Raw genomic sequence first — 14,235 nt, forward strand, 5'->3', positions numbered from 1 at the left:
TTTAAATTTCAAAACTTCTCTCATTATTCAAAATAGAAGTTTGATATTATTGTTCCCTTTATCTTTTAGGTGGATTGGATATCTACAGAGAAAATTCAAAAGTAAATATCTTCATGCATATGTTTCCTTGTTTTTAAGGTGCAGAGGGGGGTCTTAAAGGGAGAGGAAAAGGAAAATTCACTACCCTGTATTTTTGATTTGGTGCAGGGAACCTCAGCGTGGAGGCGGAAGTTGATTTACTCAGTTATTGTGCAAGAGAATGGAAAGGAGAGACACCCCGTGCCAAGCTGATGAGGAAGGTGAGTCTGTTTATACAGCTCGTGGAGGATGGAAAAGAACATGTGTGTAAAAATCAGGAAATAGGCGTTCCCATTGTGGCTCAGCGGTTAACAAACTTGACTAGAATCCATGAGGACGTGGGTTCAATCCCTGGCGTCACTCAGTGGGTTAAGGATCTGGTGTTGTCGTGAGCTGTGGGGTAGGTCAAAGACGTGGCTCGGATCTGGCGTTGCTGTGGCTGTGGTGTGGGCCAGCAGCTATAGCTCCGATTCGACCTCTAACCTGCGATCCTCCAAATGCTGCGGCTGTGGCCCTAAAAAGACCAAAAAAAAAAAAAAAAAATCAGGAAACACACATTGCATTCTGCTTTACCCAAGATCAGCGAGTACCAAGTGTAACACAAAGAACAAACAACTGGGGCTCTAACTAAAAGCCAAACAGCTGCTAGATGTTGCCATTAGGCCTTGTACCGAGAGCTAGTGCCTTTGAGGACTTGGGTAAATTAAGTCTGTAATTTCAGGACACTGGAGTGTTGAACTTTTCAGCTCTCTCCTGGCCAGGCCCAGTAAACATCTGTGCATCCATGAAGGGATCAGGGACCTTGACATAAAACATATTTTTTTGGTCGCCCCGCAACACGTGCAAGTTCCCAGGCCAGGGATCCAACCTGAGCCATAGCTATAACCAGAGCCACAGCAGTGACAACCCTGGATCCTTAACCTGATGAGCCAATGAGCCTTGAGGGAACTCCAACATAAAACATCTGGAGGATGTACCTACAGCATGTGGAAGTTCCCAGGCTAGGGGTCCGTTCTCAGAGCTGCAGCGGCTGGCCTATACCACAGCCACAGCAACTTGGGATCTGAGTCATGTCTGTGACCTACACTGCAGCTTGCGGCAACACCGAATCCTTAACCCATTGAGTGGGGCCAGCGATCAAACCTCAAGGATACTAGTTGGGTTCATTTCCACTGAGCCACAACAGAAACTCTTCCATTGGACCAGTCTTGGTAAATATTCCAAGCAGTGTTGTGCAATCTGGTCACTAGTGAAAGCCAGAAAGGGAAAAAAAAAAAAAAAAAAAGTGCATTTAAATTACTCTTCAGCATGGTCTTAAAAGTAGATACCAGTATTTTTCTCTGCAGTAAAGTTGTAGCCTGTCTCCCCAGGAAGACATTCCCTTGCTCTGGGCTTCCAGGAATTGAGCACCTGAAATCACATGACATGGACTCTATGCAAACACAAGTCACTTTCAAATTATGCATGGTCGCATTCTTAATTTATCATTGCCTACTTTATTTGGGAGTAAAACCTTGCTGAAGGTGCCATGAATTCACTTTCTTTATTTTCTTGTCCGGTGGAATTAAAAACTACTTTTTCCTTGTGTGCTAACAGGCTTACGAGGAGCTGTTTTGGCGGCGTCATATTAAATGTGTTCGACAAGTAAGGAGAGATAACTATGATGCACTAAGGTCGGTGCTATTTCAGATCTTCAGCCAGGGCCTCTCTTTTCCATCCTGGATGAAAGAAAAAGATATTGTGAAGGTAGGTCCTCGCCCTGGACACTTAGGAAAAGCCACGTTGATGGGAACTGCAACTCAGGTGCTCTCAGGTCTCTGTGGGCAGCTCTGTACACAGGGCATCATGAGGTTGAAGGTCTTTTAGCCCAGGCCTCTGTCTCTCATGTCACTTTGCAAATAAATCATCTTAGAAAGATAGTTGTTCACATTTGTTTTTCTCCCCTTTTTGGCCGAACCTGTGGCAGATGAAAGTTCCTGGGCTAGGGGTTGAATTGGAGCTGCAGCTGAAGGCTTACACCACAGTCACAACAATGCAGGATCCGAGCCACAGCTGCAACCTACACTGTAGCTCACGGCAACACCGGATCCTTAACCCACTGAGCGAGGTTATGGATAAAACCCGCATCCTCATGGACACTGTGTCAGGTTCTTAACCCACTGAGCTACAATGGGAACTCCTACAATTTTGTTCTTAATGCCAGCATCTTTTCTTGAGAAGAGCCTCTATCCTTTATAAGTAAGGCAATTGACTAAAAATCGTTTTTCTACTCTTTGGTTATTTGAGCATTGAGGAATGCACACAGTATGTAACCTCCACCCCAAAGATCCCCTCGTATCCCATTTTGTCAGTCCTCTCACCCCCAGCCCCGGACCACCACTGACCTGGCTTCTAGCCCTCTAGTTTTGCCTTTTCCAGAATGTCACATAAATGGAATTATCCAGTGCTTAGCCTCTTGTATCTGCCTCTTACACTTAGCATAAATGCTTCTACAGTTCATCCTTATTATTCTGTGGATTTGTACTTTACTCCTTTTATTGATGAGGGGTGTTCCTTGATATGTACATGTTATATCTTGTTTTTCCATTCATCTGTTAAAGGACACCTGGGTTGCTTCCAGTTTTCGACAATTATGAATGAGGCTGTTATAAATATTCCCATACAGGGTTTTGCGTGAACATAAATTTTCATTCCTTTTGGCTAACATCTAGGAGTGAGATTGCTGGGTTATATGAGAGGTTATGTTTAACTTTCTAAGAACCTGCCAAACTGTTTTCTAAAGTAGCTCTGCCATTTTGCATTCCCACCAATAATGTATGAATTCCAACCGCTCCACACTCTCGGGGTTTTTGTTTTTAGTGATTCTCATAGGGGTGCATTTGTATCACTGTGCTTTTACTTTGCATTCCCTAAATGGGCAATGATATTGAGCATCTTTTCATGTGTTTACTTGCCATCCATGAAGAAGTCTGTTCACATCTTTTCCCCATTTTTTTTATTGGGTTTGGTTTTATTACTGATCGAGTTTTGAGAGTTCTTTATATATATATTCTGAATATGAGTGCTTTATCAGATATGGTATTTGCAAATATTTTCTCTCAGTGATTTTTTTTTTTTTAAGGGCCGCAAATGCAGCATATGGAAGTTCTCAGGCTAGGGGTTGAATCGGAGCTGCAGCTACCGGCCTACATCACAGCCACAGCAATGCAGGATCCTAGCCGCATCAGTGACCTACACCACAGCTTGTGGCAATCCCAGATCCTTAACTGACTGAGCAGGGCCAGAGGTCAAACCTGCATCCTCGCGGATCCTAGTCTGGTTCCTTTCCGCTGAGCCACACAGGAACACCTCTCAGTCTCTACTTTGTTTTGTCATTTTCTTAACAGTGTAAGGCAGTACATTCTTGATGAATAAGCTTATTTTTTATTTGAATGTAGTAGGCCTATGTGCATTCAAGGATGGAGTAGCAAGGAAATATAAAGTATATGCATATGTATAACTACACACATTTTATTTCCTTAACATCTTTTGCTTAGAGTTGTTATTAGTAGTTTAATTTCTTTTCTTCTTTTTCTTTTTTGCTTTTTAGGGCTTTACCCTCAGCACATGGAAGTTTCCAGGCTAGGGGTTGAATTGGAGCTATAGCTGCCAGCCTATGGCACAGCCACAGCAACATGGGATCTGAGCTGCATCTGCAATCTACACCATAGCTCACGGCAATCCCAGAACCCTGATCCACTGAGCAAGGCCAGGGATCAATCCCGCATTCTCATGGATACTGGTCAGATTCATTTCTGCTGCATCACAATGGGAACTCTGGTAGTTTAATTTCATCTAGCAGTCGTGGAGTGTATGCTCTGTGCCAGTCTTGCTGCTAGTTGCTGAGGACAGGGACTCTGGACTGCACAAGCTCAGCTGGGTGGGAAGATGTATCAGATATACACAATGAATCAGATTCTTAGGTTTTTCCATAGTCTTATTTAGTCCCCACAAGAATCCTGCAAAATGGGTAGTATTGTCCTTGCTTTACAAGTGGAGGTTGAGGCTAAGAGGGTGGATAATCTGGCTGGTTGAGTAATCGCTCAGTAGGCAAGTAACAGAGCTAGGTTTGAACCTCAGAGTATATCCTTCTGCAGTTCACATGTTCCTTGATGTACTGTGTTACTGTAACATTGTTTGATTAAAAAAAAAAATTCTGGAGTTCCCGTCGTGGCGCAGTGGTTAACGAATCCGACTAGGAACCATGAGGTTGCGGGTCGGTCCCTGCCCTTGCTCAGTGGGTTAACGATCCGGCGTTGCCGTGAGCTGTGGTGTAGGTTGCAGACGCGGCTCGGATCCCGAGTTGCTGTGGCTCTGGCGTAGGCCGGTGGCTACAGCTCCGATTCAACCCCTAGCCTGGGAACCTCCATATGCCGCGGGAGCGGCCCAAGAAATAGCAACAACAACAACAACAACAACAAAAAAAAAAAAGGACAAAAAAAAAAATTCTAAATGGATATATATATATGTGTGTGTGTAAATATATATATATATATATATATATATATATATAGGAAATCTGGGAAGCATTTTATTCAAAAAGATTCTAGAGACATAATCTTCTTTTAGGTTTTCATCAATTGTGAACTTAAGAGGATGATCCAAATCAATTCATAAATCAAAAAAAAACACAGTCATATGGCTTTACTGAATTGTTATATTATTTTTAAATGAAGATTGCTGAGATTATCTGCTGTGACATACTCCACACTATGTGTAATACATGTTGAGATACTGATCAGTGTTGGCATCTACTTCCTTTTCAAGCTTCCTGAAAAACTGCTCTTTTCACAAGGTTGTAATTGGATCCAGCAATACAGTTTTGGTCCTGAGAAGTATACAGGTTCGAATGTGTTTGGAAAACTGCGTAAATGTGTGGAACTATTGAAAGCACAGGTGAGTCTCTAGGGGATAAAAATGGGGAATGCAAGCGTGCATTCCACACGCAGGCATCTGTCTCCCATGTCAGGCGTGTCACTTTATGTTCCATCAGTAGGAAGTGCAGGCAAAATACTCTTCTAGTAAATAACTGGTTCCTTTCCGGTACTTCTTTCTCCTCCAAGTGATAAACAAGAGCAACGCTGTTCTTGTGATCAATAGGTTCAGGAGTCTTTTGGGGTCTGCCAGAAAACCTTTATGATCATGTGCCTTTGTTTCTCCAGAAAAATGTGGTGCCCTTCTGGAACTTTCAGTAACTTGGAGATAGCACAGATGTTATAATTTGACTCAGAGCTCTTCCTGCTTTTTAATATAGACAAGGATTTTAGACTGTTGAATCTTCCTTGGGAAATACCGTAAATTTTCTGTGCCATGGATTTCTCATTTGTAAACCTGGAATACAATAGCATCCACCGTGTTATTGTGAAGATTCAGTGAGTAAATACACACGTAGATTGCTGTAAACTGTGCCCTGGCACACAGCGAGTGGTAAATACTACTAGTTGGTACTGTTGGTCTCTGGCCTGTCCTTTGTGTAACTCAATTACCTTAAAGGCAGTTTTAGGAAACTGACTTATTTAGTGTTTTAACTAATAGGTGGTTCTTTTTGAAAAAAAAAAAAAATTTCGTTTGAGCTAGTTATTGTAGAGGTCATAAATACTTAGGGTTAAAAAAAAATCAGCGTCAAAATATATAAAAGATATAAAATGAAAAGTTAAAGTTCCACTCTCCTCATGGTTTGTTGTATAAGTACTTTAAAATCAATGGTGTATGGATTCACCCTGACCCTTCTGAGTTCCACTTTTATATCTGTTTTTAGTGGACTGAATTTAGTGGCATGAAAGATTATCACAAGAGAGGAAGCATGTGCAACATCCTTTTTTCTGATGCCATCCTGGAATACAAACTTTACGAAGCTCTGAAGTTTATCATGCTGTATCAGGTCACCGAGGTTTATGAACAAATGAAGACTAAGAAGGTCATTCCCAGTCTTTTCCGACTCCTGTTTACTCGGGAAAGCTCATCCGATCCTTTGAGCTTCATGATGAACCACCTGAACTCTGTAGGCGACACCTGTGGCCTGGAGCAGGTAATTAAACAGGGCAGAAGATTCGTGTGTGTTTGATGAAGGGTGACGTTGGCAACACTTGAGCACATAGGTGTTTGGGGTTTACGTTCAGTAGGAATAAAACCAGCTGCAAGGAGGTGGCAGGTGGTTATTATTGCCCGCAAATGAGAAAAGAAGCGTGATAAACCTCCCTACCCTGGGCTGGTTGCTGCGTTTTTGCAGCCCTGGGGCCAGGAGCCTTTCTGACCTTTCACGCCACCTCTATGGTAGGAACAGGCTCTCCTACCACAGAGGTTACCCAGGGGCACAACAAGATAATATTTGGGAAAGCATTTGGTTATTTGTGCAGGTAAATCAAAATCATTGAAAAAGTCCAGACAGTGCTTTTCTATCCCTGTAGAAAGGGGTTTGATTTTGCTTTGCTTTCCTAGGAGGTGCTCAACATTATCTGACATTTTAATAATTAAAACGATGAAGTTGGGAAAGTGTAATTTTTCTGGTGAGCATTATTTTTTTCCCATCCGCTTTCCCTGTGATTTCTTCATGCCAGGCCTCAGAGAGGTCCCTCTGCCTGTCCCCCGCCTTCCAAGTGTGGACGTTTGTTCCCGGCTCTGTGCCCACTCATGGCTCCACGTGGGCATCTGTCAACACGTACATTGTTCCAGGAGCTGCAGAAGCACACGCTGCCCCCGCTGGACGGAGGAGGAACTTGGAAATGTGTGTGTGTGTGTGACCTCTCTTTCATCTCTCCCCCAGATTGATATGTTTATACTTGGATACTCCCTTGAAGTCAAGATAAAAGTGTTCAGACTGTTCAAGTTTAACTCCAGAGACTTTGAAGTCTGCTACCCAGAGGAGTCACTCAGGGAGTGGCCGGAGATCTCCCTGCTGACGGAGAACGACCGCCACTACCACATTCCTGTCTTTTAAGTCTGGCTGGACTGGGCACCAGCTCTCGCCAGTGACAAGAGTCACACCTGCAAGTAGTGTTTCTCGAAAACCAAAGCTAGCGTTGCTGCCGTTGAAGGAGTCTGGACCTTCCTGTCCGGGATTTCAGGTACACTGGCCAGAGACCCCGTGGTGGCTGCCCTTTGGCTTCCGTGATTTCCTTCAGAGCGGCTGCACTAAGGAATCTGTGGGTTGGTGGTCTGCCCTTGTTCCTAAGGGCTCTGGTCATTTCATACATAACAGGCCTTAAGAACACAAGGATGTTTAATTTGAACAGGAAAAAAAATGAGAAAAAACAAGTAGGGGAAAAGGACAAAAGGGAAAGAATTTCTTTGATTTATATAGTCTTTATATTCTTAAGAATCTTGTCATTGACTGATTTTTGGGATATTCATAAACATGGTCTTCTTATAAGCATTACCTTCCCAGCAGTTTCTATGGTATAAAGATTTTCCAGAACCATTTGATTGATGTTAATCGTGGGTGTGCATACACTCATATATATATATACGCATATATATAAACATGTACCTAATCGTGTGTGCGTGTGTGTATACACTCATATATATACATGTACAATTTTATATAAACGTATCTAAACACATGCACACACATAGCCACTACTTTGTAGTGTTGTACAAAATGTTTTATATCTCGTTTTTTGTTACTATTACATTTGGCCCCTTTAATATGTTTTAAATAGATTAAAAAGGTAAATTCTGTTGATTAAGGCAATTGAATGACAATTACTGAGCTATCAAAAAAATATTAAACTGGTGTATTTAATGTGTATTTACATGTGTATTTAAGGTACAGTAGATAGAATCCTGCCCGCCCGCGTGTCTATATCCCAAGCCCCAGAACCTGTGAATATGTTGGGTTAAAGGGCAAAGGCAAATAAGGTTGCACGTGGAATTATGGTACTAACCTACTGACCTTGAAAGTGGTAGAGTATGCTGGATTCTCCAGTGGACCTGGTATAATCACAAGAGTCCTTAAAAGTAGAAGCGGGACTTGAGACAGTGCAAGTCAGAAATGTGAGATGTGGAAGAGTCAGAGAGGCAACATTGCAGGCTTTGGTTACGTACAGGAGATACAGGAAGAAGTTGCTGCAGTTACAGGAAGGAGCCATATGCCAAGGAATGTATGTAGAAAAGGCAAAGGAAGCTTCTCCCCTGGAGCCTCCAGAAACCAACATGGCCCTGCCTCGAGACTTTGGTTTTAGCCCGGTGGAACCTGTGTTAGACTCAAATTTACAGAACAGCAAGGTAATAAATGGGTTAAGTCACTAAGTTTGTGATAATGTGTTACAGCAACCAGAGACAACTAATATACTCAGGACAACTAACTTTTTGGTCATTTTATTTTGGAAATACTGTTCTTGTTCATTTGGGTAATCTTTATTCTGGAAATACTTTGCTAATCTGTTTAGAATTTCAATAAATGTGAAATAACTGAAGATCTTGGCTAATATGCTACTTCAAAGTTACAGATGCCTTCTGAGAATGACTTAACATGTTGGATGCTCATGTTTCCTCACATTTCCACGGTTAAATAAAAATGAGGCATGTTCAGTGCTGTGGTGTATGAACATCATGTTCAGATCCTTTTGTAATGGGGATAGTCACTGCTGTCATTTTGTTTTCTGGGCCAAGAGTTAGAGAAAAATGAGCTCAGACCAAGGGGCTTTATGTTACCTAGACAACCACACAAAGCAGGAGTTCTTAATTGATTTCTACAGCCCTTTCCTGCTTGGAGGCATCTATGGTTTTGCATAACCCCTGTCATTTAATTGATAATGCTGCACGTTACCCCCTGCTGTGTTACTGTGACCAAGACAAAATGAACTCTCCCCTTGGTGTTCATGAGCAGCTGTCAGGACAGCCAGCAGCAGTTCTGCCCTGACTGATCACTTCCAGAACTGCTGCCCAGGACTCCTGGCTCCAGCGGAGCTTCCAGGTATGTACCTGACATCTGTATGTTTCCACTTGCCTTGCACCTCTGTACCTGGTTCAGTGATTTCCACATCAGTCCAGGATTTAAAGGAAGAACTTTTTCACAGGGAGTGTAGCCTGTAACTCTGTGGCATATAAACCCATGACGTTTATCCTTAACTGTGTGTGTTAGGTGACGGGCAAGGTGGGAAAAGAATTCTTTAAACAGAGGGCCAAGACCAAATTGTGAAAGTATTTCAATACGATGAGAATAAACACTGAAGAGGTCTTTTCAGTAGTGCTGTGTTTGGAGAAAGCATCAACACAGAAGATTTTTAAGGGAATAGGTATCGGGTGGGTTTGTTTTTAATTCAGTTGTATGATGAATGTAACAAACTAATTAGAAGGAACTGCGTATAAATTAGCACCGCTTTTAAATGCCAACAATGAATTGGAAGTGAATTTCCTGTGTGATGTCAACATTTAATGTCTCTCTGTTTAGGTTTCAAATGATGACAAGAATTATAGCAACAATGAAAACATGCCCTTGTCTGTTTTTTTTTAACGGTCACATCTGCGGTACTTCGAAGTTCTCGGCTATGGGTCCAATCCAAGCTGCAGCTGCTACCACAGCAACACCGAATCTGAGCTGCACCTGCAACCTATGCCATAGCTTGTGGTAACACTAGATCCTTCCCACTGAGCAAGGACAGGGATCGAGCCCGCATCCTCGGGACACTATGTTGGGTTCTTAACCTGCGGAGCCACAGTGGGAACTCAGGAAATATTTGTTATTATCGTATGTCAGATAATGTCCTCATATTTTAGTGAGCTCTAAGAAAGACCATTTTAATTCCATCCAAGCTGGCCCTAGGAAGGAAAAAAAGTCTAACTTCTGAGTACTCTGAAAATGTTGGGAATTCTCCAGTAAAGAAGGTAAATTTTTTTAATTGATAATCGACTGATACTTGAAAAGATATACAAATAGGAATAAAGGAATTACTAATTCAGAAACAGTATCTCTTCTCATAAATAGCAAGTTTCTAAAGCTGTGATTCTTTTATAAGAATGTGTCTCACACTGCTTAAGACTAAAATTTTTAAATATATTTTCATAGATCTAAAACTTTTATGGTCTGTTGGGTTGCTTGTCATAAGTTGAATATTCTTTCATTACTTTAGTATTGGTTGTATTTAGGTATACTGTTTCTCTATAGCCAGTTTTGCTTCAAATCCTGTGTTTGTCAGACAGACATTTTATAGTCAGACACACAATTAAGTGGGTCCAAATTATAGAATCACTTCTATATTATTTGTTGAAAAACGTTGTCTTCCTCAAATCATTTGGTTTGAATCATGTTATACTCCTCTAGGCCAAGAAGAAGAAAGCTTATCTGGCTTAACTAGACTAAGTTAAAAATACTCAAGGAAGGCAGTGTAGAACAGCTGGAAGAGCATGCCACATGTCTGCACTGGAAGATCACAGAATGTGTTTGAGGAAATGAGCGCTCATGGTGGAACGAATGTGGTTCAAAGCCAGTGAGGATGAGTGAACCACACATGAGACCTTCAAGTTATAGTCTTAGCTGGAGTCTCTGGAGAAAAGACCATTCTCTGTTTCCAGATAACAGATGTCTGTGTATAACTGATCTGTTGGTCCTTAGAATCAATGTCATCGGGCCTTAGGCGGTTAAGTCATTTTGCTGCTACTAGTGTTAGTCACTTGGAAAGTTTAGTCAGGAAAATTTGGCAAATTTTTTTTAAATGCTTTGAGTATTTTTAACTTAGTCTAGATGGGTTGTAAAACCCATTTCTGTACAAGTCATTTATTTAAACGAGGAGTGTGTTCTAAGAAGCATTCCCAAAATACAGAATTTTTTTCCATTGAAATATCCTATTTGTAAACATTTTTTTTTTTTGTCCTTTTGTTCTTTGAGGGCTGCACCCGTGACATATAGAGGTTCCCAGTCTAGGAGTCTAATCGGAGCTGTTGCTGCCGGCCTATGCCACAGCCACGGCCATGCCAGATCTGAGCCGTGTCTGCGACCTACACCACAGGTCACGGCAACGCCAGATCCTTAACCCACTGAGCGAGGACAGGAATCAAACCCACAACTTCATGGTTGCTAGTTGGATTCGTTTCCACTGTGCCACAAGGGTAACTCCTCTAAACAAAATATTTTGTTTCTAACTTATAAAGCCTCAGATGGAACATCTAGACAGAACCAAGTAGAGGCTAGTAGTTAAAACTAAGTATTGGCACAGCATTTTATAATTCTGTTTTGCTCACCCTTGAGCTTGAAAAGGTGGAGTGGAGGTCAAATCCATAAGCTAGAAGGCTTCAAGGACAGCCTCTAACTGTGCCATTGCTCCTTACCACACATCGGCACATTCGTAAGGACAAACACAAAAGCCTGAGACTTTCCTGGCCCCATTTCTTGTTATTACTGTCATCCCTGAAGACAAAATCTGGGAAACAACTTGGAACTACTTCACCTACCTGTCAAGTCTTGGCTTTTGTCCACCGCTCAGGATGTGCATGGACTTCCTTTGGGTGCTCGCTTCTCTGTTGGACCAAGCTTCATGGGAAGGACCCCAAGGCTAGGTGGAGAGAAGCAGCAGATGCAAAGTGACAACAGGGATGAAGACCTGAAAAGCTGCATGAATGTTCTGGAACTTTCAGTACGTGATTCCAAGCAGACATATTCATGACTCTTAAGTGAAAAAGAAGCAGAGAGGAGGTGACGCTTGGTGAAAATGATGTTTGTTATAAAATACTCATATCATTGTAGGTAAATAGGAAAGATAAATATGTATTTATAGCTCTCTTATCAGGAGCTACCATTAGCTATAGATAAACCTGCTGGATAGATTAAAAGAAAAATTCAGCCCTGGCGTATGCTGGATCTATGTGTAATTCCTTAGTCAGAAAATGGTAAATGAGAAACTAATTTTTCCGTGTGGTTTATGTTTCGCAAGGTGAGAGCAAAACACTTCAATCTGCTTATGAGATCAGTTGTATTTCTAGTTGCATTTTCAGCCGTCCCTCCTGTAGTCACTCTATGCATAAGCACACTGAAAAACACTCTATGGACAGGAAAAGGAAATGTCATGTGATTATCTTTTTAAAGCCGGAAGTAAAGTGGCTTTTTCCCTTTGAAATTTGTGGCAGAGCAGTGTTTTTAAACCTATCCATGGTCAATCTGTGGTGACGGACCCATTTCTTAAATTTCCAATTCTTTGCAGACTGGCACTTCTGTAAAGTTAAATTAAAATATTTCACTGATATCAAATTGCTATAAACATTTCTAAATATTTGGTCTCAGTTTCTGTACATATTCTTGCAGACTAGCAGAAAGACTGCAATGCGGCGCGGTCCATAGAGCACACTTTAGTAGTTTTAGGCGAGAATCCATAGATTCTGATGCTACTTATCTGGGAGTTTGGGGTTTTGCCCAGGGTGGGAGGGCAGTACTTTTGTTTTCTTTTGCTATTGGTCCAACCGAGGCCACTGGGTAGAGTTGTGCTGTATATGCCTTGCCCAGGGCACCATACTGAGGTGAATGGGGGCTGGGGTCTCTCCCCTGGGTGATGATCCTCTGGCTTGGCAGAAGTGCTTGGGTCAGCCATCAGATAGTCCCAGTTACATCTGCTACTTTTTTGAGAAGGCTTCCATAGGTTTCTACAATCTCTAAGCAAAAATCAGCAAGAACCTCATTTTTATTTCAGTTCTTTATGCTTAACAAAAATGTTCATCACATGCATTTCTTTACTGAACTTCAAGCTCTTGTGAGAAGGAAGGTGAGTCTTCTATCATTGTGACTCATTGTGACTAGAACAGAGCTCATACTAATATCAAATGAATTCCAAACCACAAGTTGACAATGAAAGCCAAGCTGAGCTGTTAACCTTCTTGAATCAAAGAATCTAATAGTGTGATGATTTTCCTTCTTTTTTTTTTAAATTGGTTAAGGCCTTGATTTAGTCTCTTTTAGCTGTAGTCCTGGGGAGAGATGCTTCCTAAAGTTAATGATACCCTGACATATTCTTAAAGTCACAAGGACCCATGGAATGGCCACAATAGAAATAAGAGGTCAAACCACGTATTGCTAACATTTTATCTCTAATGAGGTTAAAATTAACCAAGGACATTGAGTTCACCGAGAAACAGGTTCTTAAGTAAATATGCCAAATGAAAGAATGTTATTTACTGGGGTCGGACTCTCAAGAATGAACAGAACCTTAATATGTGCAGGAAACACAACATGCCATGTTCCACCCTGTGGAAAAGGCCTGACCCCACCCTGGACTCTAGAGAGCCTCCTGGCAGATTCCAGGTAGGAGATAGCTCTTTAGGGTCGGGCTGGGATGGCAGAGAAGCAAGGGCAGAGCAGCCTGAATCCAGAAAGCCATGGCAGGTACGCTGGAGTCCATCTCAGATATTTATTAAAGTCAAAGCAGAAGGACCCGCCCCTTGGCACACCCAGCTGAAATCAGGAAAAACGAAGGCCTGGAAGCTTATCACCAACACAGAAGAAATACCTTTTGGTGGCAAATGGGAGAGGAAAGAGTTCTTAAATAGTTTCTTCACAAGAGTCACCCATCCTGCCTTGGTTCCTGACCATCTTCACGGGGTGCACACTCTGCGTGGCCTTTACAGGCCTCCGTTATAGTGGGCTGAAGAAAGGGCACAGGGAGTTCCCGTTGTGCTGCAGTGGTTAATGAATCCAACTAGGAACCATGAGGTTGCGGGTTCGGTCCCTGGCCTTGCTCAGTGGGTTAGCGATCCCGGCTGCCGTGAGCTGTGGTGTAGGTTGCAGACACGGCTCGGATCCCGCGTTGCTGTGGCTCTGGCGTAGGCTGGTGGCTACAGCTCCGATTGGACCCCTAGCCTGGGGACCTCCATATGCCGCGGGAGCAGCCCAAGAAATAGCTAAAAAAAAAAAAAAAAAAAAAAAAGACTAAATAAATAAATAAAAATTAAAAAAAAAAAAAAGGGCACAGGCTCAATGTCTGCAGTAAGGAAGAGTTCTAAGGAAATCCCTGAATTCCAGTTCTGTGTGGGGTTTAGTGTGAATGACGAATGCTTATGAGCTTAAGTTTCTGTTTATGATTAATATGAAATATCGCTTGAGCCCAAGTCAGTCTTGCCAGAAATGTGCAAGAAATACGAGTTTCTAACATACTTTGGGTTCTGTGCCAACAGTTTAGGTTGTGAGGACAGAACCCT

The 14,235-nt window shown here is 42.1% G+C and overlaps 1 protein-coding gene and 1 long non-coding RNA gene across 5 annotated transcripts in view; one reads left to right on the forward strand and one right to left on the reverse strand.

Annotated features, from left to right (window-relative positions):
- Positions 1–9,548, forward strand: part of FAM105A (family with sequence similarity 105 member A) — a 36,374-nt gene extending 26,826 nt beyond the window's left edge. Inside the window, exons 3-8 of one of the 2 annotated variants that reach the window (XM_013984696.2) lie at positions 70–101; positions 208–299; positions 1,675–1,824; positions 4,885–5,013; positions 5,876–6,145; positions 6,881–8,646. In XM_013984696.2, coding sequence (XP_013840150.1) covers positions 70–101; positions 208–299; positions 1,675–1,824; positions 4,885–5,013; positions 5,876–6,145; positions 6,881–7,054 — 847 coding nt within the window. In that variant the 3' untranslated portion in view covers positions 7,055–8,646. Of the gene's footprint in view, positions 1–69; positions 102–207; positions 300–1,674; positions 1,825–4,884; positions 5,014–5,875; positions 6,146–6,880 lie in introns of both variants that reach the window. The other variant, XM_003133840.4, reaches the window with a different exon arrangement.
- The window catches only part of LOC110257250, a 66,812-nt gene continuing 57,596 nt past the window's right edge, over positions 5,020–14,235 (reverse strand). For all 3 annotated transcript variants that reach the window (XR_002339614.1, XR_002339612.1, XR_002339613.1), the window contains 2 exons: positions 11,506–11,606; positions 5,020–5,448 (listed from right to left, as the gene is read on the reverse strand). This is a non-coding gene — a long non-coding RNA (uncharacterized LOC110257250). The remainder of the gene's footprint in view (positions 5,449–11,505; positions 11,607–14,235) is intronic.

The sequence above is a fragment of the Sus scrofa genome, chromosome 16, assembly GCF_000003025.6.
Source record: "Sus scrofa isolate TJ Tabasco breed Duroc chromosome 16, Sscrofa11.1, whole genome shotgun sequence".
NCBI lineage: Eukaryota > Metazoa > Chordata > Mammalia > Artiodactyla > Suidae > Sus > Sus scrofa.